The 23,047-nt window shown below is 37.2% G+C and overlaps 1 protein-coding gene across 1 annotated transcript in view; it reads right to left on the minus strand.

Annotated features, from left to right (window-relative positions):
• Nucleotides 1-23,047, minus strand: part of DST (dystonin) — a 315,143-nt gene that overhangs the window by 130,202 nt on the left and 161,894 nt on the right. Inside the window, exons 33-38 of the mRNA XM_081346025.1 lie at nt 22,303-22,437; nt 19,014-19,102; nt 17,424-17,556; nt 2,846-2,998; nt 2,220-2,453; nt 393-677 (exon numbers count right to left, since the gene is read on the minus strand). Of these exons, the coding sequence (XP_081202151.1) occupies nt 393-677; nt 2,220-2,453; nt 2,846-2,998; nt 17,424-17,556; nt 19,014-19,102; nt 22,303-22,437 (1,029 nt within the window). The remainder of the gene's footprint in view (nt 1-392; nt 678-2,219; nt 2,454-2,845; nt 2,999-17,423; nt 17,557-19,013; nt 19,103-22,302; nt 22,438-23,047) is intronic.

The raw sequence follows: 23,047 nt of genomic DNA on the forward strand, positions 1-23,047 counted from the left end.
TTTCCGATGAGAACTCTTTGAGCCTTGCAGTGCACCAAGAAAAAAGGTGGCATTTTCAATAGTTCTGGAGATTTAGGGACTTAAAATGGTCCCAGCAATAAGCTTTGATTCCACTAGACCAGGGGTGTCAAACTCGCAACGTCACGTGATGTGTCGCGACATATCGTGTCTTTTTCCCCATTGCCGGCAATAGGGTGGGTGCGGTTTCACCATGACGCATCCAGCCCGCGGGCTGGCAGTTTGACACCCCTGTACTAGACCTTATTTTACATATTCTAGTCTGTTTTAAGCACAGTCCAGAATGTGTATTCATTTTGCTCCATCCATACCTCCTTCCCCCACCCCAGGACAAGAATGAAATGCTTGCAATTACTAATAGGTGTAAACATTACCTTAGCTTTCTGGTATTGCATGTTGAGATTATCATCCAACAGTGTATGTCGTCCATCTACAAGAGTTTCATTCTGTTCTTGGGTTTCTAGCAAGTTGCCATTTACTTCATCTTCCTCTCCAATCAAATCCTCTCCATCTCCTTCAGGAAAATGAGTACCATTCTGTTTGATTGTTGGCTTGCAATCTGTACCTCTACGGTCGGCATCCTTGTCTACATTTGACAGCCAATCCAGAAGATTTTCTATCACATTTTTGCTCTCTTCAAGTTGTTGTCTCGCTGCAACCTGAACAATTGAAGTTCAAACCATCAATAGCTTGCTCAGAAACATTCACAGGGAAGAGATACAAAAATGTCCCCAATCTATTATAGTAATGCAAATTTTGGTTCAAAACGAAAGAACTTTCTGGATACCAAAACCGTAAGCCTAAAAACAAATGTGAAAACAAAGGCAATCCTTGATAATAATAATAATAATAATAATAATAATAATAATAATAATAATAATAATAATAATAATAATAATAATAATAATAATAATAATAATAATAATAATCATCCTGTGCACTGATTTTATGCTTGCTTTCCTTCCTTAAAATATTGCGATTCTTTAGATACAACAACAGCCAGGTTATTTGGATGCCAACAGCAATAGCAATAGAAAGCAGTAGTCCTCACTTAACTATGGTAATTGGGACTGGAATTTCCAACACTGCTGCATAACCAAGGTGCTTAGTGGCAGCAGTTCTGGTACTTTCAGTGGCCGTCATTCGGCAAATTCTGTGCCATCATTAGGCGCAATGCCACGTGTTCATCATTTGCAACCTCCTGCCAGCTTCCCCATCGACTTTGCTTGTCTGATGCCAGCAGTGAAGGTCTCACCATGGTGATCATGTGACTATGGGATATTGCAAGCAGGTTGCCGAGCATCTGGTTCACGATCGTGTGACTGTACTGATGTTGCCTAAGTCTTAAGCGTCACTTGTTCAGCACCATCATAAATTCAACTAGCGAACAAGTGGTTGTTAAGAGAGCATCATTTGTTTTTAGGAGCATTGGGTTACTTGCAAATACCCATGGAATGTTAATTGCTTTACCCCAGTCTTAGAAAAATCAAGACAATCACTGGAAAGTTATTATGTTTAGAAAAGCCTCTACTCTAAGGACGGGTGGTGGAACTACACCGCTTCTAAGCCTTCTGCAATGGTTTGGGATTTCTTTTTAAACTGTACTTTGATGAATGTATTTATAAATGAATATATTTATAAAAGGGACGCGGTGGCTCAGTGGGTTAGGACGCTGAGCTTGTCGATCAGATGGTCGGCAGTTTGGAGGGTCGAATCCCGAGTGCCGCATAACAGAGTGAGCGCCTGTTACTCGTCCCAGCTTCTGCCAACCTAGCAGTTCGAAAGCACGTAAAAATGCAAGTAGAAAAATAGGGACCACTACGGTGGGAAGGTAACAGCATTCCGTGCGCCTTTGGCGTCTAGTCATGCCGGCCACATGACCACAGAGACGTCCTCGGACAAGCGCTGGCTCTTCGGCTTTGAAACGGAGATGAGCACCGGCCCCTAGAGACGGAAACGACTAGCACGCATGTGCGGAGGAACCTTTACCTTTATATTTAAAAATGAACATGTTTATAAATCTAGACATGTTTGATGAATAAGTGAAAACATATGCATACACGAATGAATAATGATGATCAACTCTTTCAGTTGTCAAATGATTTTTTTTTAAATCTCTCAATCATATCAACAAGTACACACCAGGGAAAATTATGAAAATAAATCATTTTGAAAGGAAAAGTAAATATTTGCCAAAGAACCTTTTCTGTTTCTTGTTTAATAGCTGTTGTCACAGCTTTATCCAGCTCTTTTCTGGATTCCTCTGCCTTCTGGCTTAGCAGCAAACACTTGGTCTTCGCTTCATTCAGTTTCCTCTCAAGAGCAGTCTTTTCTTCCAACGGCAGCTTGTCCCCATTCTCTTTCAAGAACATTTCTGTATCTTTCACAATTTCTGCCAAGGCCTGTGTATTTGCTTGCATATTTTTCTGTAATTCCTTGAAGAATGGCAAAAGTAATACAAATCAGGGAACCATTATTTAACCACAAGGCAACGCTATTCTATTTCCTTCCCCTTTTCTGGAATTTTGGTAACATTTGGGGGGATTAATTTAGGAAAAATAGAAACTTTGGGAAGATTAAAGGCATCTGTTTTAACTCCTAAATCCCTGACTTTCTCAGTACAGACTGTTTGTTTCAATGAGAATCTGCTGAATAATGCATCAATTTGGGGCTTATGTCACAGGTTTAGCAATAATCCAGGGCTTGCACTCACAATGTCTTGGTTTTCTCAATAAGCTAAAAACCACAGTTAAACATGAGAAGTGATTCCACTCAGTGCAAACTGACCCTTGGTGAAATCCAAACTGTTTTTGATGCAATAATTTACCTGTTGCCTGGCTTGGTATTGCTGTAATTCAGTCTTGCTATCTTCAATCACAAGGGCCTCTTTGTGGCCGATGATCTGATTTTCTGTCTGTGTGAGTAGATCACATATATCCTGTAATTTTTCTTGGAATTCCTCATGCTGATCCATCAAATCCTGTTTTGGAATAAGAACAAAGCTGCATAAAGGCAAACAAAAGTTGTTGTGTAAGTTAATTTTCAAGCAAACACGTTGCAAAGCTTTCATTAGAAATTGTTTCTGTATGCTGTAAATTGTATGCTGTAAACATGATAGCAGTTGCACACAGTTTAAAGAAATGAAATATAAAAGGTACGGATAAACCTCACAAATGCTGTAAGTAAAGAGACCAGTTTGAGATGGAATTGCCCAGCAGAAGTCTGGCCATGCATTAGGCGTGTAAAAATCCAAATTTCTGTCTTGTTCCAAATCTGTAACACACAAGCATTAATTCTAAAACAGGGATGTCAAAACCAATGTTAGTTGAAAACTATGTGTTAGATAGTTGGTACATGTCAATGTTATCAGCACTGAGATTATGTATGTAGTTTAAACAATACAGAAGCACACGTGCAATAAGATTCATTGGCTCACTTATCCTATCATCCCATTCTATGTATTTTTTTTAATCTGTGTTGTTTTAATAAAGTATTAGCCTTTCTAATATGAAGACTTCCACTCCTGGCCCTTAAGCGGTATCTTTTGAATCTAGTTAGAGTTAATGCCTTTTCTATTAGCTCCATTTTGAACAAGTCTTCTGACCAAGTCTTTATTTTTCATACACCAGTTGATGGAATCTCTAGGTAGGCATCTTTGGATATAAAACACGACCCCAACAAGTTATCATTTCACCCATGAAAGACCATGGAAATTACTAAGCTACACAATGGTTTTCCCACATACCAAGGCATTGATGGGTTTGGCTGTACTCAGTGCTTTTTTTGTAAAAGAAAAAGGTGCCGGAACTCACACATGTCATACAACCCGCCTTGCCTACCCTACAAGGTTCCATCCAAAAAAGGTGCCGGAACTCCATTCTGAGCGTTCTATGAGAAAAAAAAGCCCTGGCTGTACTTGATAGGAAGGAGTAGGATTGAATCACCAAACTCCCCTTTTTTCTACACACTCAAACCTAGAACTCACACTTTCTGTGTTACTGTTGCTTGTTTATCTTTCATTTTTAAGGGGGGGAAAATCTTAACTGAAAGGTTACTTCCTACTACTTTCAGAAGTCAAAATGTTACATTGTAAAAATTATTATGAAGGGGTAAATTTAAATGATCATTAAACTAACTCTTGATAATGCCTCTCTAGAATTTTAAAGGATAAACCCAACAGCTTGTTCAACAGCTTCAGAGTTCAGATGGCACCTTGCTGCTTTTTCTATCTAGTAATATAGTAAGCACAAGGCCAGGGAGAAAAGCAAACCTGCTGATCAATAAGAACTTGAGCTGTTTGTAAGAGAGATTCAAAATGATCCACTTGAGATCTTATTTTTTCTTGCATTTCCTGGAAGTGTCGTTGTGTAGAATTTAATAGCCTCAATAGTTGTTTGCTTTGGTTTGGGGACAGATCTTGGGCATGTTCAGAAATGAAGAACTGAATATCAAATGCTGTAGATTCCAGTTGCATTTTTCTACATCCAAGCTCTTTTTCTTGGTCCTGCAAATTAAGCAAAAAAAAAAAAGCCAGATAATATTCTAAACAACATTATCAGGAATTAGAAAACCAGTATTGTTAAAAACCCCTTCATGGATTACTGCCTTGTCGTGGCGAAGGGGATTGCGTAATTCAATGAAGCTATGAGCTATGCCGTGCAGGGCCACCCAAGACGGAAAGGTCATAGCAGAGATTTCTGACAAAACGTGATCCACTGGAGAAGGAAATGGCAAACCACTCCAGTATCTTTGCCATGAAAACCCTATGGACAGTACCAAAAGGCAAAACGATATGACGCTGGAAGATGAGCCCCTCAGGTCGGAAGGCGTCCAATATGCTACTGGGGAAGAGCAGAGGGCTAGTACTAGTAGCGCCAGAAACAATGAAGCGACTGGGCCAAAGCCGAAAGGACGCTCAGCTGTGGATGTGTCTGGTGGTGAAAGGAAAGTCCGATGCTGTAAAGATTTTTTCTCCATAGGAACCTGGAATGTAAGATCCATGAATCAAGGAAAGCTGGACGTGGTCAAACAAGAGATGACAAGACTAAACATTGACATCTTAGGTATCAGCGAACTAAAATGGACAGGAATGGGTGAATTTAATTCAGATAACCATCAGGTATACTACTGCGGGCAAGAATCCCTCAGAAGAAATGGAGTAGCCTTCATAGTCAATAAAAAAATAGGAAAAGCAATACTGGGATACAATCCTCAAAATGACAGAATGATCTCAGTTCGAATCCAAGGCAAACCATTCAATATCACAGTAGTCCAAGTCTATGCCCCAACCACCGGTGCTGAAGAGGATGAAATTGACCAGTTCTATGAAGCCCTACAGCACCTTATAGAACTAACACCAAAAAATGATGTCCTTATCATCATGGGGGATTGGAACGCTAAAGTAGGAAGCCAAAAGATAACTGGAATAACAGGCAAGTTTGGCCTTGGAGTACAAAATGAAGCAGGGCACAGGCTGATAGAATTTTGTCAAGAGAATACGATGGTCATAGCAAACACTCTTTTCCAACAACCCAAGAGACGGCTTTACACATGGACATCACCAGACGGTCAACACAGAAATCAGATTGACTATATGCTCTGCAGCCAAAGATGGAGAAGCTCTATACAGTCAGTAAAAACAAGACCAGGAGCTGACTGTGGCTCAGACCATGAGCTTCTTGTTGCAAAGTTTAGGCTTAAATTAAAGAAAGTAGGGAAAAGCGCTAGGCCAGTCAGGTATGAATTAAATCATATCCCTGTTCAATATACAGTAGAGGTGAGAAATAGATTTAAGGAATTAGATCTGATAGACAGAGTGCCTGAAGAACTATGGACAGAGGTTCGCAACATTGTACAACAGGTAGCAACCAAAACCATCCCAAAGAAAAAGAAATGCAAAAAAGCAAAATGGCTGTCTGAGGAAGCTTTGCAAATAGCTGAGGAAAGGAGGGAAGCAAAAGGCAAGGGAGAAAAAGAAAGATATGCCCAATTAAATGCAGAATTCCAAAGAATAGCTAGAAGAGATAAGAATGCCTTCTTAAATGAACAATGCAAAGAAATAGAAGAAAACAATAGAATAGGGAGGACCAGAGATCTTTTCAAGAAAATTGGAGAAATGAAGGGAACGTTTAATGCAAAAATGGGCATGATAAAGGACCAAAATGGCAGGGACCTAACAGAGGCAGAAGAGATTAAGAAGAGGTGGCAAAATTACACAGAAGAACTATACAAGAATGAGCTTAACGTCCCTGATAATCACAATGAGGTGGTCACTGACCTCGAGCCAGACATCCTAGAATGTGAAGTGAAGTGGGCCTTAGAAAAGCTGAGCAACAACAAAGCTAGTGGAAGTGACAGTATTCCAGCTGAGCTATTCAAAATCTTAAAAGACGATGCAGTAAAAGTGCTACACTCAATTTGCCAGCAAATTTGGAAAACTCAACAGTGGCCATAGGATTGGAAAAGATCAGTTTTCATTCCAATTCCAAAGAAAGGCAGTGCCAAAGAATGTTCAAACTATCGCACCATTGCACTCATTTCTCATGCTAGTAAAGTTATGCTTAAAATCCTACAAGCTAGACTCCAGCAGTATGTGGATCGAGAACTACCAGAAGTACAGGCAGGATTTCGAAGAGGCAGAGGAACTAGAGATCAAATTGCTAACATACGCTGGATCATGGAGAAAGCTAGAGAGTTCCAGAAAAACATCTACTTCTGCTTCATTGACCATGCTAAAGCCTTTGATTGTGTGGATCATAACAAACTGTGGCAAGTCCTTAAAGAGATGGGCATACCAGACCATCTTATTTGTCTCTTGAGAAATCTATATGCGGGCCAAGAAGCAACAGTGAGAACTGGACACGGAACCACTGATTGGTTCAAAATTGGGAAAGGAGTCAGGCAAGGCTGTATACTGTCGCCTTGCCTATTTAACTTATATGCAGAGCACATCATGAGAAAGGCAGGGCTAGATGAATCAAAAGTTGGAATTAAGATTGCCGGAAGAAACAACCTAAGATATGCAGATGATACCACTCTAATGGCAGAAAGTGAAGAAGAACTAAAGAGCCTCTTGTTGCGGGTGAAGAAGGAGAGTGCAAAACTTGGGTTGAAACTAAATATTAAGAAAACCAAGATCATGGCATCTGGCCCTCTCAATTCCTGGCAAATAGATGGGGAAGAAATGGAAGTAGTGACAGATTTTATTTTCCTGGGCTCCAAGATCACTGCAGATGGGGACTGTAGCCAAGAAATTAAAAGACGCTTGCTCCTTGGGAGGAAAGCCATGGCAAATCTAGACAGCACACTAAAAAGCAGAGACATCACCCTGTCAACAAAAGTGTGTATAGTCAAGGCTATGGTCTTCCCAGTTGCAATGTATGGCAGTGAAAGCTGGACCATAAGAAAGGCTGAGCGCCAAAGAATTGAAGCCTTTGAACTCTGGTGCTGGAGAAGACTCCTGCGAGTCCCTTGGACTGCAAGGCGATCAAACCGGTCAGTCCTAGAGGAGATCAACCCTAACTGCTCTTTAGAAGGCCAGATCCTGAAGCTAAAACTCAAATACTTTGGCCACCTAATGAGAAGGAAGGACTCACTGGAGAAGAGCCTAATGCTGGGAAAGATTGAGGGCAATAGAAGAAGGGGACGACAGAGAATGAGGTGGCTGGATGGAGTCACTGAAGCAGTAGGCGTGAGCCTAGATGGACTCCAGAAGATGGTAGAGGACAGGAAGGCCTGGAGGAACATTGTCCATAGGGTCACGATGGGTCGGACACGACTTCGCAACTAACAACAACAAATTGTTAAAAATGTTTCTGAACTTGCTTCAAATTTTATTTTGTTCATAAAGTTATCAAGAATACTTTATCCAAATCAACTGCTGCCCAGATGTGATAAATTACAACTCCTATCATCTTTAGCCAGTACAGGCTATGTTTTATGATAATGAGGTTGTGGGTCCAATTCACCTGGAATGTACCTGCTTGGAGAAGACTGATTAAACATTCTAGAATTAGAATTATATAAGAAAAACAATTAGTACATCAGGAGTATTTACTGCCATAAAAATATTACAGTTATACCATTAGAATCGTATTTCTTCTATTATCTGTTGACACCATGGAGTCCAAAAACCTTGTGCAACTCTGGTGAAAACTGATACTTTAAATCTTTTATATTTATCTTTGATCTTAATATTCAATCTAAAGATCTTAGAATCATAGTAATGAAGTTATAACTATGTTAAAGCTTAGCTACTTTATTTTAAAAAAACGGGGAAAATATACGAATAATAATTTATTAAATGATATCCTTAGTATTTGTAGAGGTGAATGTTTGGTCCTACAATGAATTGTATAAATTACTTTCTACTATGGAGATTTACAGCTACTGTAATAATTTAGTGCAATTGTTGGTATGTCACCTATACAACATATGCAGAGTAACTGATTCAGGAAATTGCTAATCTGGATTATTGGTAAGTGAGAGTGATTCCAAGTTAACATCATTTGCAATGCGAGCAAAGGGAACTTGTTGCTTTTGTGCCTTAAGCTTCACCCTTTTCATATGTGTTTGATGTCACAACATAGGTACAAAAATAATGGGGTTTATATCACAATGGTCTAATGTTGTTGTTGTTGTTTTTTATCCATCCCCATCAATTGGTAAGTATTTAGACTCATCTTGTGACGAGATGGCGGCAAATAAATTTAATAAATAATAACTGATACTTGCCTTGGCTAACTGAAGCTTTTGCTTCACATCTTCCACATCACAAACATTCACTGTCTTCAAATTATTCATCGTTTCACTCTTTTCAATGATCCAATCTGTGAACTCTTGAAGACTGACTAAAAGTTCCTGATGCAACACAGCAAGCTTGCCCTAAAAATATATATGTGTGTTTAAAACATATATTTTGCTAACAGTTTTATCAGACTTAAAAAGAAACCAGAGCATTCTTAGATTATAGCAAGCCACAGCAAAACAAAATTACTCTTACTCTTGAGTTCTGAAGATCTGTAAACGTCATTTTATGTTATCAATGCAGAAACTATCAGTCCTATCCTTCCAATCCATAACATTCTTCCCCATATACACAATGGAGCTTTTAAATATGAAAGGAATCAAGGGGATACAGGTTGGAGAGGATTGGAAGAAATAAAAAAAGAGATGAAAGGGATCAAACACCGGTAGTCCTCAACTTACAACAATTCATTCAAAGTTACAAAGGCACTGAAAAAAGTGACTTATGGCCATTTTTCACACTTATGACCATTGCAGCATCCTGATGGTAAGGTGACCAAAAATTCAGACGCTTGGCAACTGACTCATAGTTATGACGATTGTCGTGTCCTGGGACCAGGTGATGACCTTTTGTGATCTTCTGACAAGCAAAGTCAATGGGGAAGCCAGATTCATTTAAGAACCGTGTTCCTAATTTAAGAGGTGCAATAATTCACTTAAGAACTGTGGGAAGAAAGGTCATAAAAATCTAGCAAAATTTACTTAACAACTGTCTCGCTCAGCAACAGAAAAGTTGGGCTCAACTGTGCTCGTAAGTTGAGGACTACCTGTACCTGAATTTAAAAGCGAGACAATATCAAACTATAAATTCGACATCAAATATTTCACATGATTTTATTGTATTATATTTTAAATTGGGAATTATTTTAAGGTTATGTACAAGACCATAACTTTGTATTGCTGTGAATTATTTTTTTAAAAATGATCTATTCAAGTAAGCAAAATATGGAACATGAACCTACCATTTCAGAGTCTACAGCAAAGGCTATTTGCTTTGCTCGGTTTGAAGACATTTCACAGACCGCGGAGAATTCCTTCTCTAAGCATTTATAGCTTTCTTTTAGATCTTCCAGCTGCTGTGCAGGAACATCTCTGGACTGTAATTTCAGAAAGCCTTCTGCCAACTTCATATCTTTTTGCAAAGTGACAGCAAATCTAGCAAGTCCTGATTCAAATGCCTATATGCATAAAAAATAAAGTATAATATAGTAGCATGAAATGAGAATAAAAATAGGCAAATTCTACTTTTCATTCTATTAGAACGAATTATATTCTGTCGGGTGTAAGTTGTATTGCGTATCAGAAAAAAGAATAATGAAATTGACTCCTGTGTAATATTACCACTACTCTTACTAAAAATTGTAACTTTACATATTAACCTTTCTTTACATGCAAATGATATAGCGCATAAACACTGAATTCAAATAGGAGAGACCTGGTTTGAAATCTTATCTCAGACATATAAGTCTGGATCTTGTAAGCCACATTTGTTAAATTAATAAACATTTCTATACTATTCCTACTTTCTATGGAAATCAATAATTTACCTCTAATTGCTCAAGTTGTACTTTTAGAGCTTCCAAGTCATCACTGATGGGTTGCAGATCATCTAAGAGAAATTTCATATCTTGGACCATTATCAAGTGCCTTCTCAGGTTCTCCGTGTACCAAGAACAGGGCTGCAGAGCACTGGGTAACTGGAAACGTTATTGAACAACAGGTCATTTTAGCCAAACTATTTATAAAAGCAGTTTACCTGGATTTATTATCATTCACATTAAAACCAATTCTTAATAGCTATACTTTAAAATAAGCCTGGAGGATCAACTTAATTTTTTTTTACCAGTGATCCTACAATACCAATAACTAGAAAACATTTGTTTCTTTACAGGGAATCTAAAGCAATTTCCCTACCGTTTAGACATGTTTGATGAAATAATAAATAATAATAAATAAATAATAAATAATAATAAATAAACCTTTATTGTCAAAGTACAACATGTGTACATTGAGATTAGCTGAGCCTCCCCCCGTGCTCTCACCCCCCCAACACACAGTGACAACAAACCCTCCATCCTACCACACCATGTGAACCAACTACACCACACACCGGCCTCCCAAGTCAATTCTGCATAAATTCACAGAGATTATGTCCCATTTAAAAGCCTAACAGCCCACGGATAAAAGCTATTTTTCAGCCTGTTGGTACGGCTGGCTATATTCCTATATCTCCTACCAGATGGTAGGAGAGTAAAGAGATACCGTCCAGGGTGTGAGTCATCCCTGAGAATCTTCCTCACTCTTCCAAGGCAACAAAGCCCTGGCGATGTCATCCAGTGGTGTCAGGGAACAGCCCACAATGTCTTGTGCTGTGCTCACCACCCTCTGTAATACTTTCCTGTCCGCGGCTGTCAGACTGGTACAGCCACTCAAAGAAACAAAACATAAACACAACAATGTAAAAGTTGCTATTTACCATGCTCGTTGCCACAGATCCTGGAAAAGATTCCCTCATTTCCAAGGCATGATCGTGAAAGTATTGTCCTGAATGGTATTTTTCCTTAGACCGATTTGTTTCCAAAACAAGGGTGTTACTGCTCGGAGCTGGATTCTTTGAGCAGGCAATTGATTTTGATTCTGATGCCTCTTTAGCTCCATCTGGGTTTGAAAATAAATGGTCAAGCTGAGAAACTATTTTCACCTGATTCTTTTCAGTCTGGTCTTTGTCGCTGATGACTCCATGTTTGTCATTATTTTTATGATTAGAATTATCTTGCTTCAGTATATCAAGGAGGAGATCAGGACTGCTATTATCAAGCCAAACATCTGGGAGAGGATTGTATTCATTTGCACTAATGCAAAATGGATTGACCAGAATGGCTGTTTCAGCGACACAGTTTTCATCTTTGTTATCAGACTGATTCGACCGTCCCTGATGCATATGATCAACTGTTTTAAATACATTTTGCATTAAAGCTCTTGTGCCAGTATAACTTAAAGAGTTATCTTCCTGTTGGTAGTGAATGCAGAAATCTTCTATTCTGCTTTTAAGTATATTTGGTAAGGTTTCATGCAATGTAGCAGGCACATTAGACAAGAGTATGCTCTGATCCTCTATTAGAGGAAAATCAGATAGATTTGTTCCTTTTTGTGATAATTGCACATTTTTCTTGGTCGCTTTTTGTAAGAAAGTAGAATTGTTATCTTGAACGTCCTCTACCTCATCATTTCTTTCAGTACTGTGATTAACAAGTATTTCATGCATATTCTGTTTTGTACTAGGCCAGCTGTTACCCATCGTGCCTAAAGTATCAAAAAAGGGGCCGACTGTTTGCAAACATTCCTTACAACCCATTCCAACCTTGTTAATTACTTCTTCAGCAGTTTTATCTTCCATAATATCAAAGCACTCAGGCTGGAGTTTTTCATGATACAATTTGGAATGTCCTTCTCTTCCTTTGGTGTCATTCATTTGGATAGGATCTGGTATACCCGACGTCAGAATCTGGAAATTCGGTTCTTCGGAATACTGTTTTGTTTGGGTTTTTACAGCTTCCATTCCATTCCCTTTGTTGCCTCTTTCAAGTTCCATGACGTCAGATGAAACTCTTTGTTTCAGGGGTAGGATATCCTTGGTCTTGATATTTTGTGCACACTGCTTTAAGTAAGTAGAAAGGTCAACCACTTCAACTATCTCATCACGGTCAATAGTTACATCTGTGGCAAAGCAACTAGGTTGTAGATGGGATTTAGCTTCATTTGAAAACTGATCAAGACTTCCTTTCTCCTGACATGAGGGAATAGTTTCGGAAGTGTTTTTAACACCCAATGGACAATTCTTTGTCAAGCTTCCATCTGATTCCAGGATACTCTCTCCCCGCAGAAGGCATACTCCATTTTTATTCTGTTTTACAACACCCATGATATCTTGTGTTAATTGTCCATCATTTACTCCATGATTTTTGTTACAACTCAGAAATGACATTGCTTTTACATCATCCCCGATAGCCTTTTTGTGCTCAGAGGGCGAGGTGTTTTGAAGAACGACGTCTGGGTCAGCCTGAGCATCTTTTGTTCCAGGGGCATTCTCTGCCGAAACCTTTTCAGCATCTTTCTGTCTTTCCTCTTTACTTTTATCATTCGTTATATTTTGACAGTCATCAACAATGTTTCTTTTAAAACACGGTGAGCCATTTCTCAACTCTACTTGCAAGTTGTAGTCATGACAAGTAATGTTGTCTTCTGTCTTCTGTTGAAACTTCTCTCTCTCGTCTCCTGAACACTGGCTGCCAGCGCTTATACCCTGACACTGCGAGTAGTCCATTTCCATCACTTCCTCATTTTCATGATCGGTCTCATCAGGTGTATAATAATCAAAATCTACATAATCATAACTATCAAAGTCATCTTCACTTTCATTATCCTTATTACCTAAGTTATTATCTGCAGAAATGCTTTCTTGCCCGGTTTCATCAGAATAATTTTCTTCTCCAGTACTACTGTGCTCTTGCCTATCTCTTTTTAATTCAGCTTCATCCAATTTTCTCAGGGAAGTGAAAACCTCATCTCTTTCTTTTTCCCTCCATCCCTTGTCTACACTTCCAGTCCCTTCTCCCTTCTCTTCTTGAACAGGGGCTCCGCTGAATGGCTTCTTAGTCACAGTCTCAAGTGTATCATCATTACCCAAATGACCGAAGCCTAGAAAACTCTCCTCTTTATTATGCAGAAGGTATTTTGATGCTTCTTCTGTTGGCTTATCTACAACAATACATAGTACATTGTCACTGCCTTCTGGAATAATAGTTCCCTTATCTGTAGAGGACCTATCCTTATCAACTTTGCCCATATTATCAACAATGTCATCATCATCATAATTATGCATGCTGCCTTCTTTATGCTGAGCTATTTCACAAAGGCCTTGACTATCTCTGTATTTGTTACTATTTTCCAAATGTGGAGTGATACATTTTCTTTCATCCCATGTTTCACAAGGCTTACTATTGCTGCCTTCTAGAAGTAACCTATTATCATTCATGGATGGCTCATTAAGTAATCTAAGCTGGTTATCTCTACTGATAGGTGACCAATCAAGAAATCCAGAACTGATTCCTGCCAAAGTTGTACCAATATTCCCTTCCACTGGAAGGCCAATATGAGTGATAATATGATCTGTCTGAAAGGGGTCAAAGGATGTAATGTCACATTCCGATGGCGGAACTCTGGAAGATTTAGTACAACAATCATGCAAAGTTCTATTATCTATGCTACTCTCATTTACAGGTTTGTCTTTGATATTAATATTGTTCTCTAGAGATTCATTTCTTTCAGTTGTAATCTGTTCCTGATTTATCAAGGTGATGTTGTCTTTCAGAGGTGGATCATCCTTAGAAAAAGTATTTTCCTTCACAGATGTCCAATGGCCAGTCATACAACTACTGGTATCTAATAGGTTATCAGGAGTACGCTCTCTAAGTTCCAAAGGAGATACTCCGTAACTATTAATATGACTATGAGATGCAGCAATGATGTTAGCATCTGACTGTAATATCCCTTCTTCATTACAAGCCCCTAATTCTTTCTGAGTAAGATTTTTTAAAGATTTATGTCCAGTTTTCGGAGTGGCAAGTAAACTCTCCTGGAAATTAACCTTTTCTGCATCTTTTATTAATATAGTTTCTTCATTATCCAGCAGAACATGAGGTAGACATTCCCAGGTGCTGTTTGGTACTTCTCTTTCATTAGTAAATGCTGAAGGATTATTTACATCTAAAACATTATCTAGTTTACCTAAAAGATTTTCATTGCCACTCTCATTTTCCCTGTTTATCATGCAAATACCAACTTCATTTCTGCTTAAAAGATGATTTTCTAGCAAATGCTTATCAAGGGATTGTTTTGCCTCATCAGTTTTAGCACATGATTGGTTAACTAATTTCTGGCGAGCTTCTTGAAATTTCTCCTTGTTATTGTTATTAAGCGTACTTTGGATACTTGTGTCTTGACCTAAGGCACTGCCAGTAACAAAGCTAAGTAATACATTTTTAGGCAGTTGCTCAAGAAGTGGACCTTCCCTATTTGCAGAAGATTCAAAAAACTGATCTTCAGTTCCAACTGTAATGCATTCAGAGTTCTTGTCACCCATTAACAAACTGACAGCTTCATTTAAGTCACCACAATGCAACAAAAGCCTCTGCCCTGTATTTGCATCCATATAACTGTTTATCATTAGGTAAGACATGAATAGCTTTTGATTCTGTTGCGAGTGGTGACTTATGGGTTTGCCAGTGTTCAGATGCTCAGTGTCCTTTCTTTGATCGCTCTGTGTAGATGGATGGAATTCACAAAATGAGAGACATCTTACAGCTCTTTTCAAAGGGAATGGCACATTATCCACATTCAGCAATTCATCAGGAAGGGTAATATTACTCAAAATGGATAAAAGGTTACTATCTATAATTCCTTGCTGGGCTGCATTACTTAGGCTGATTACTTCTGAAGTTTCTGGAATATATAGCGCAGCTATTTTTTGCCTCCCATCTAGAATTTTGCAGGCCAGTTCATTAGAAATCATGCCTTGATGCAAAGATATAGACACAGGGAATATTTCACCACTATGTGGCCAAATGAGTCCTATAAAACCTTGCTGTGCCTCTAATACCAGCAAGGCACAAGTGGAAGAGATCAGGTTGCACTGCACAGCTTCATCTATAGTCAAACGTTTCGGGGAGTTTGGTGATAGGATTCCACCTGTCTGAACTTGACGAGTCAAAAGGGCACAGGCAGTACCTTGATCTATAACTCCTTCTCTAATTGCTTCTTCAACAGTCATCCTGTGACCTGAATTGGGATTAATTATACCTCCAGAGAGTAGCTGAGCATCTAACAGCCTGAACATAGTCTCCTTCTCTATGAGTCCTTCATGAGCTGCCCTCATAACAGTTATTTTCCTTCCACTTGTCAACGTTATTTTGCCTCTTTCTTGAAGAGCCACTGGTAAAAACCTTAAGCCTGTTTCTTTGTGTGCTACTGTTCTTTCAAGCAATTCCTCAAAGGATAACTTTTCTGCAGTACTGGGGTCAATGAGGTCTCTAGATGCGTCCTGGCTTTCTAGAAGCATAGCATATAGCGCTCCAGAAATCAGGTTCTTTTGGAAAGCTTTGTGCAAAGTTAGTGGTTCTTCTGTGCCTGCCATCTTTAGATATCCTCCAGAAAGCTGGATTTCAAGAATTTTAACAGCCAGAGATTCTGAAATGATTCCTTGCTCCAAAGCAGTCACAACTGGGATTGAGGCTGCACTCAATTGCGAAATAATCTTCTTGGCGTTCTGCAAACCTTGTAGTTCCAATGCAACTTGTTCATCAACAAGTTTAAGGGTCTTTGCTTGTTCAAGATCAAAATTCTTTCCTAAGGTAGGTGACATTAAACCAGACAAAATAATCTGCCTCTGAAGTAATTGGATTCCAGTGTCGTAGTCAATAAGGCCTTTATAAATTGCCTGGAAGACTGAATACATATCTCCAGTCGTCTGATCAATGATGCCAGCTATGACTCTGTCCACCTAAGAACATAAAAAATACATTTTTTCAATATCCAATAAATATTTAAACAGGAAATCTCTGAATTTAAATACTTATCTGTAGAAGGCAATAAGTCATTTACTTACCAGACTTGGAGCAAGACCGTGAATGTTAGCAAGTCAATGCAGAAATGATCTATGTCAGTGATTCAACTGCACATGGTGTGATACAAGATTGAGACACGGCATGCACCAAAAGTCTATGTTCTGCACACATCAACAAGGTTAGTGGAATAAAAGAGCCAATGATCATATAGTGAGTGAAAAAGACACGTTCCTGGAAGACAAACTGTCATGCCATCTATGTGGTTGGTGAGAAGTTAAAGATATTCAGAAAATAGTGATACCAATAGTCATGCTACTCATGTTTACAGCATACAGCACTTTTATGTCAACACCACTGTAACCACCTAAATGCATTGCAACTGGTTTGCATCGAAAACCATCAATTAGAAACATTTAATACACATGTGAAAAATAATTTTTCCCACATTAAATATATGTATATATTTTATATATTAACTGACATTTTGTAATACTTTTTATAGATCATGATAGGTATTATTAAGGTAGTATCTCACAGTTAGTGAGAATGCCCTTTCAAAAGCATGTAACCAGCTGAAATTTTTTAATCAACTTTTGAAATAAATATACAAAGCACGAAGTATAATCTATCAAATTTTTGTAGGGTGTCAGAATTCTGACACGCAGAATTTGTAAAAGATGGGTTTTAAAAAGAAAGGTAAGTGATGTATGATTTTTTTTTAATTCTTAGTACCATGCAAGACACAGATTTAAAGTTTTAATCATATATGCATGACTATATTTTTCCTATACATTCAGTTATAATTCTTATTACACAAAAATTCTGAAAACTCTCATTTAGTCCTTGTTTTGTCTGATGCATATAGCAATTCAGGATTTTTTTTAAAAAAAAACAGTATTAAAGAGTTCTATATCCATGCAATAAGTAAAAATTAGACCATACATGGTCATCAGTAATATTATATAGGTTTTAGGCTACCTTTGCATCCATTTTTTCATCTACATTTCTTTCCTCCTCCAACTGTATCAAACCTTCATTGGATAAGAGTTTGGAACACTCTTGCAAGGACTTTATATGATTTTCCATTTCATTTTTCTCCTCATTTGTCATTCTATGAAACAAATCATAGATACAGATGTGATTTTCAGAAATAGGCTGCAGTAACATAGAATAAAAAGCCATGATTCTGATAAATCTTGGCCTACCAGCAACCTGAGCACTAGGGTAGTTCACTACAACATTCCTCTTTCCATAAGTAACGGAACAAAACTATTCATCAACCAGAACAAATTCTATTTAGATATTCTTTTTTTTTAAAAGCAGCTATTTAGAAGACTTTAGACTACATGTTAGCCTGTTTTAACACATTAGTACTGCTACATAGTTTTCATTACAGCAAGAACTAATACCACTTTACGTCAATAAATAAATCCTCACAGAAGAAATAATTACAGGGTTCAAAAATAAATTTAGAAATAATACAGCTGCATATGAAATTGTCTAGTCTGTGGCTACGAAAATCATGGTGAATAATTTGATCTGGATTATTCACTTCATTTGTAACCTTTTTTCCTAGATGAGACTTTGCATTAAATGTACAAACTACATTTTCTACTATGCAGTGCTTTCACAGGTGAAATGCAAAATTTCATGGATAATCTAAGCCTGAAATATTATTTACAAAACCAAAAAGTAGTGAATATCATGCTGAAGACTGCAAACTTGGTATTTGGGGACTGAGTGATTATTCATGCACTTCCATAGCAATGCTTCACCTAAAAACCATTTAACTAGTTTGGAAAATATTTCATTCTTCTTCCTAAGCAGGTACAAATAGCCATAGCCATGACACAGCCACTTTCTAATTATATATTTAGAATCATTTCCAAAAGATGATACAGAACAGAATGCATAAATCTAACTTTAAAAAATTGTCATTAAAGCCAGCTGACAGCTTTCAATATGATGAAGAGAAAATCTTCCCGCTTCTTCAAGGAAAGTTGAGAATGACTGAAGCTGGATTCAATGGAAATTGTATTTGACAGAAAGACCGATGTACCACGTAGTAAATTATAATTCCCATTATTCTAAGATTTGAACAGATTGAAGATCAAGTCTAAGAAATGCTAATAAGATCACAATTTGTGGGTGTAATGTAATTAGGATCAGGGGAATTTGATACAACAGGAGGGTTGCCAAAAAGTAGACAAGCTATACAATTACATCATAGTCATTAGAACCAACATCTTGCTTCCCTTTTAATATTAAACAGGTATCAGCAAGAGGAAAATCGAAGTGTCTATGAATATTCTCAATCATCCAGGTCCTGAAGGAGCTTCTTGGATAAGAAGTGAAACGTTTTCAAAAAAAAAACAACCAAGAAAATCCAGATGCTTTTTGGAAAAGCACCTTTGGGTCAGAAAAAAGTTCCTTCTAAAATTAATTCAGATCCCTTTTCTTAAGTTTCAGAAACTATACATGATTTGACATATCAAAAGACTACATGCTGTTACAAAGGTTGAAATACCATCATTAAATTTCAAAATAAGATGATCACATTTTACATACTTGTCACCATGTTTGGCTAAAAATATTTGTGTTCCTTGCAAAGCCTCTGATAGCTGTTCTTTCTTGGATGATAATTCATCAGAAGAAATCTGAAAAATAAGAAAGTGCATTCAAACATCCACAATGATCTAATAATAGATTTAAAATGTACTTTAAGCAATAGATTAAGTATAAAAAGATATGCATTTGGAGCATATTGGCATTTTGATAATACACTATATATTGCCATGCCTGCTTTGTCCTTAATTTCTCACTTTTCAACAAGCTAGATCATGCTGTGTGTATGCATAAACACACACACACACACACACACACACACACACACACACACACACACAAATAAACCTCTCAAGAGAACTTAGAACTTAATTATGCATATCAAAAGCTTATTTCTAGTTTTGGTTGTTTACATTAACTGGAGGAATATAATGCATTACTGGGCTGGATTTTTGTTTACCTGTTTGGGAGAGGTGGGGTGCTGGCATTATTATGGCAAATTAGGATTCTGATATTTTATTTATGACTGATTTTAAGTCAAGGGTTCTAAATTATAACAATCATCAGTTCTTCTTAGTTACAAACAAAAATTGAACAGCAACAAATCTTGCCCCAAGATGGACTGGAGCCAAGTCAAAGAAGATGTAATCATCAAACCCCTTCAGGCCTCTGACATGTTAGCAGAAACTCTTTTTGAAGAACAATCTGCAACTTTCCATTTGGGGTTCACATATCCTTTCCTGCTGGAATTTTCACTTCATTGCTACTATGAGCCTACCTTGGACATATCACTGATAGCTTGAAAACGAATGAAAGAAAAGAAGAACATTAACATGAGATAGAAGAACTTGTAGTTCTGAACGACTGGATTTTTATTTGATACTCTCAAGTCTTTTTATCTTTAATTTGCTTTTGTCTAATATAACTGACAGAAGCAAAACATTAGATGAGGTGCAGTTGAAAGCTTATGCAGTTCGTAAGTTTTTCGAGGGTTCAAATTAATTTAAAATGATTACAGTAATTGCCAAATTGCTCTGAGCACTAAGTGGAGTATTTTATTCATTGTGGATGGACACTATCCATTAGGTGCCTACAGCAGTCATAAAAATATATACTGAAGGAATACTTGCTGTGGTTCCAAATATTTTTCTTACATAGCCTAACAGCTCTACCAAAAGACCTAATAACGTCAAATACAGGGTAAAACAGCCCACAGCCATCCACAATCCTTATTACTACTGAAAGTGTTTCTTCGTAGATGACGTTCTGTCAGGAGATTAGATTTGTACTATCCTTATCCCTGTACATCACAGCATTTACTTTAGAAATCTGAGTCCATCTGAAAGAAGGGGCAGAAGAACAAAGGGATGTCCTTGTTCATTAGTTACACCTTTCTAGCTTCTAAAAAGTGACTGTCCGAATGATCCAGATGAGCTAATAAAGGCATTAAAATAAGACTCTTTGGATTGCCCATAGTGACAATGGGGAAGAGCTATTCCCACAAGCCATGTTTTGTAAAAGCTACTTTCTTTTCTTTTGTTTCCCTGAATGCTCTCAAGTACTGAACCATTTTTTGAAATTAAGGTATGAGTATGAATATAAAAATGTTCTCCTGGTGGTTAATTCTGTCAGGTCTGCATTGAAGAGTCTGCTGTATGGAGCACGATGAATATCCCTTGCTATCATAATATCGATTCAATATATTCTGAAGGGAGAAATCAGCAGGGGAAGTAGCCACACAAAACAATCATCTCTTTAATTAGAATGAAGATCCATGATGACACAGGTACAGTATACTGTTTTGGATTTCTCAAAAGAAAAATATCAGGCTTAGTCTCTTCTGACTATAACTGATAAGATTCTATTTGAATCCAAATCTATAAAATATGCCTCTGTTACAGCAATATTCACTGAATGGATAGAAACTAGTTAAGTCTACTCATGCAAAAATCTGCAAGTGTATCTAGTAAAAAAAATGTATCTATAATGCTTCCTTGATTGAGAACTATTTTCTGGGGGAAACGTGGAATTAATATGTTCCATTTATGTATAGGTAAACATTTTAAATTTTAACAAAAGGAGGACATTTTAATTTAGTATAAATTTAACTGGAAGGGATTTTAGCCAACTTCACACAACATACTATACTATGATTTGTTTACCCAGATGTTGCTGAATAAATCAGAAGATGCTGGGTTCACTCTGCTAAATATGAAGGTTGACTCTTCTGAGGTTATGCAACAGAAATCAGTAATATTAGATATGTGCTTCCTATCATTTTATTGGCCCTATGAAAATACCATGGATTGCATGTACTATCAAATATACTGTTCTTTACTACGAGTGGCAACCCATGATTCATGACCAACAGACCCTACTTGGGGTGGTGCTTGTGTGACCACATAGACACCCAAAAATTCACCAGTCTTTTTTTTTAAAGAAAAAAAAACCACCTTCCCAACTAGATCGACAGGGTTGGCCCTGACATTCTGGAGAAATGAGTTATTTTAGCAGTCATAACCCCCTGTACCCAATGCCAGGTAGTTTCTACTTGTTGTTTTTTAAGCACAGCCTCTTGCCACATACCAGTCGGAATTGAGCAGGCGCCTTCATGGCCCATATCCAAACTCATACATCCACAAGTGGTAAGTAGAAAGTAAGGAAAACATTCTCTAAACGTTCATTACCTTACGGAACCATTACAAGTTTATTCTTTTGAGAAAAGTGATTTATTATTAGGACTGCCCCCGATCTCCGTTCATTCCGCCGGGACCTGAAGACCTGGCTCTTCGAGCTCTCTGGCCCAGGCTGAGAATTTTTTAATTTTTAATTTTAACTGGGTTTTTATTTTTTCTCAGGGTTTCATTTAATCTTTTTTAATTTGTTTTAACTTTTGTATTGATTTTCTTTTAAATATCCTGTAAATCGCCCTGAGTCCTTCGGGAAAGGGCGGTATATAAATCTAAATAAATAAATAAATAAATAAATAAATAAATAAATAAATAAATAAATAAATAAATAAATAAATAAATAAATAAATAAATAAATAAATAAATAAATCTAGTATAGATTTATATACTAGTATAGTTGAATATAAGCCAAAGGAGTGTGTTATTGGGACTGATATACGGCATACAAATAATCTTGTCTGAAACCCTTCAGCTTGTTGGTATGAAGAAATGAAATAATGTGCATGAGCCACAGTTGACTCCTTAGAACCAGATATTCAAAAATCAAACATTACAGGTCCATGCAACTGTTTATTATATACACTGAAGCAATGTTTTAATACCTGCTTCTTAAGAAAATCTGTTTTTTCAGCCCTTTCTCCACGGTCTTTGCTGAGGCTCCTGGTGATTTCTGTAACCCATTTCAGTAAGTCCCCAGTTTTTTCAACATGTTCTTTCTTTTCCTCTTCCATTGATTTCTGATGGACAATGAGCATTGCAAATACAGAAATATTTAAAATTGCTAGATGTTAAACAATAGGTACAGACCAAATCTAACTACTCTATTAAGAAATGTATTGCCAAAAATGCCAGAGTTAAAATAAATTTTATTTTTATCCCAGTTGCTGATGTATAATTATGTATGAATTAAGGGGGAAAATTTTTTAAAAAAGTATCAACCTTGAGTTATTTGAAGATATTTTTTTTAAAAAAACAAGATAGTCATTGATACATATGAACACATTCTTCTATACAGAGCTAATTCCATGTGTATGAGAGAAACCATTATTGTCCTCCCAAACAATGGGAAGGGAAACTTTTTTAAATCGCAGCTTTTGCATTAGCTATAAATCCACACCTGATATCATGCAGTTAAACAGGTTACCACACTTCAATAATATAAAACACCTAAAACCTTTTCCCATAGACAAAGTGTCATACAATTTTTATTCATCAGGCAATAACTAATCCATCAGACAGGAACCCCAGTTTGACAATTGTATAGCCATCTCTAGTGATAATTTAAGGCTCCAATTAGAAGAAATGTAAAGACTCAAGTGCCAAAAGAGAGAAAAAATCATTTTAACT

The sequence above is a fragment of the Vipera berus genome (genome assembly GCF_964194415.1).
Source record: "Vipera berus genome assembly, chromosome: 1".
Taxonomy (NCBI): domain Eukaryota; kingdom Metazoa; phylum Chordata; class Lepidosauria; order Squamata; family Viperidae; genus Vipera; species Vipera berus.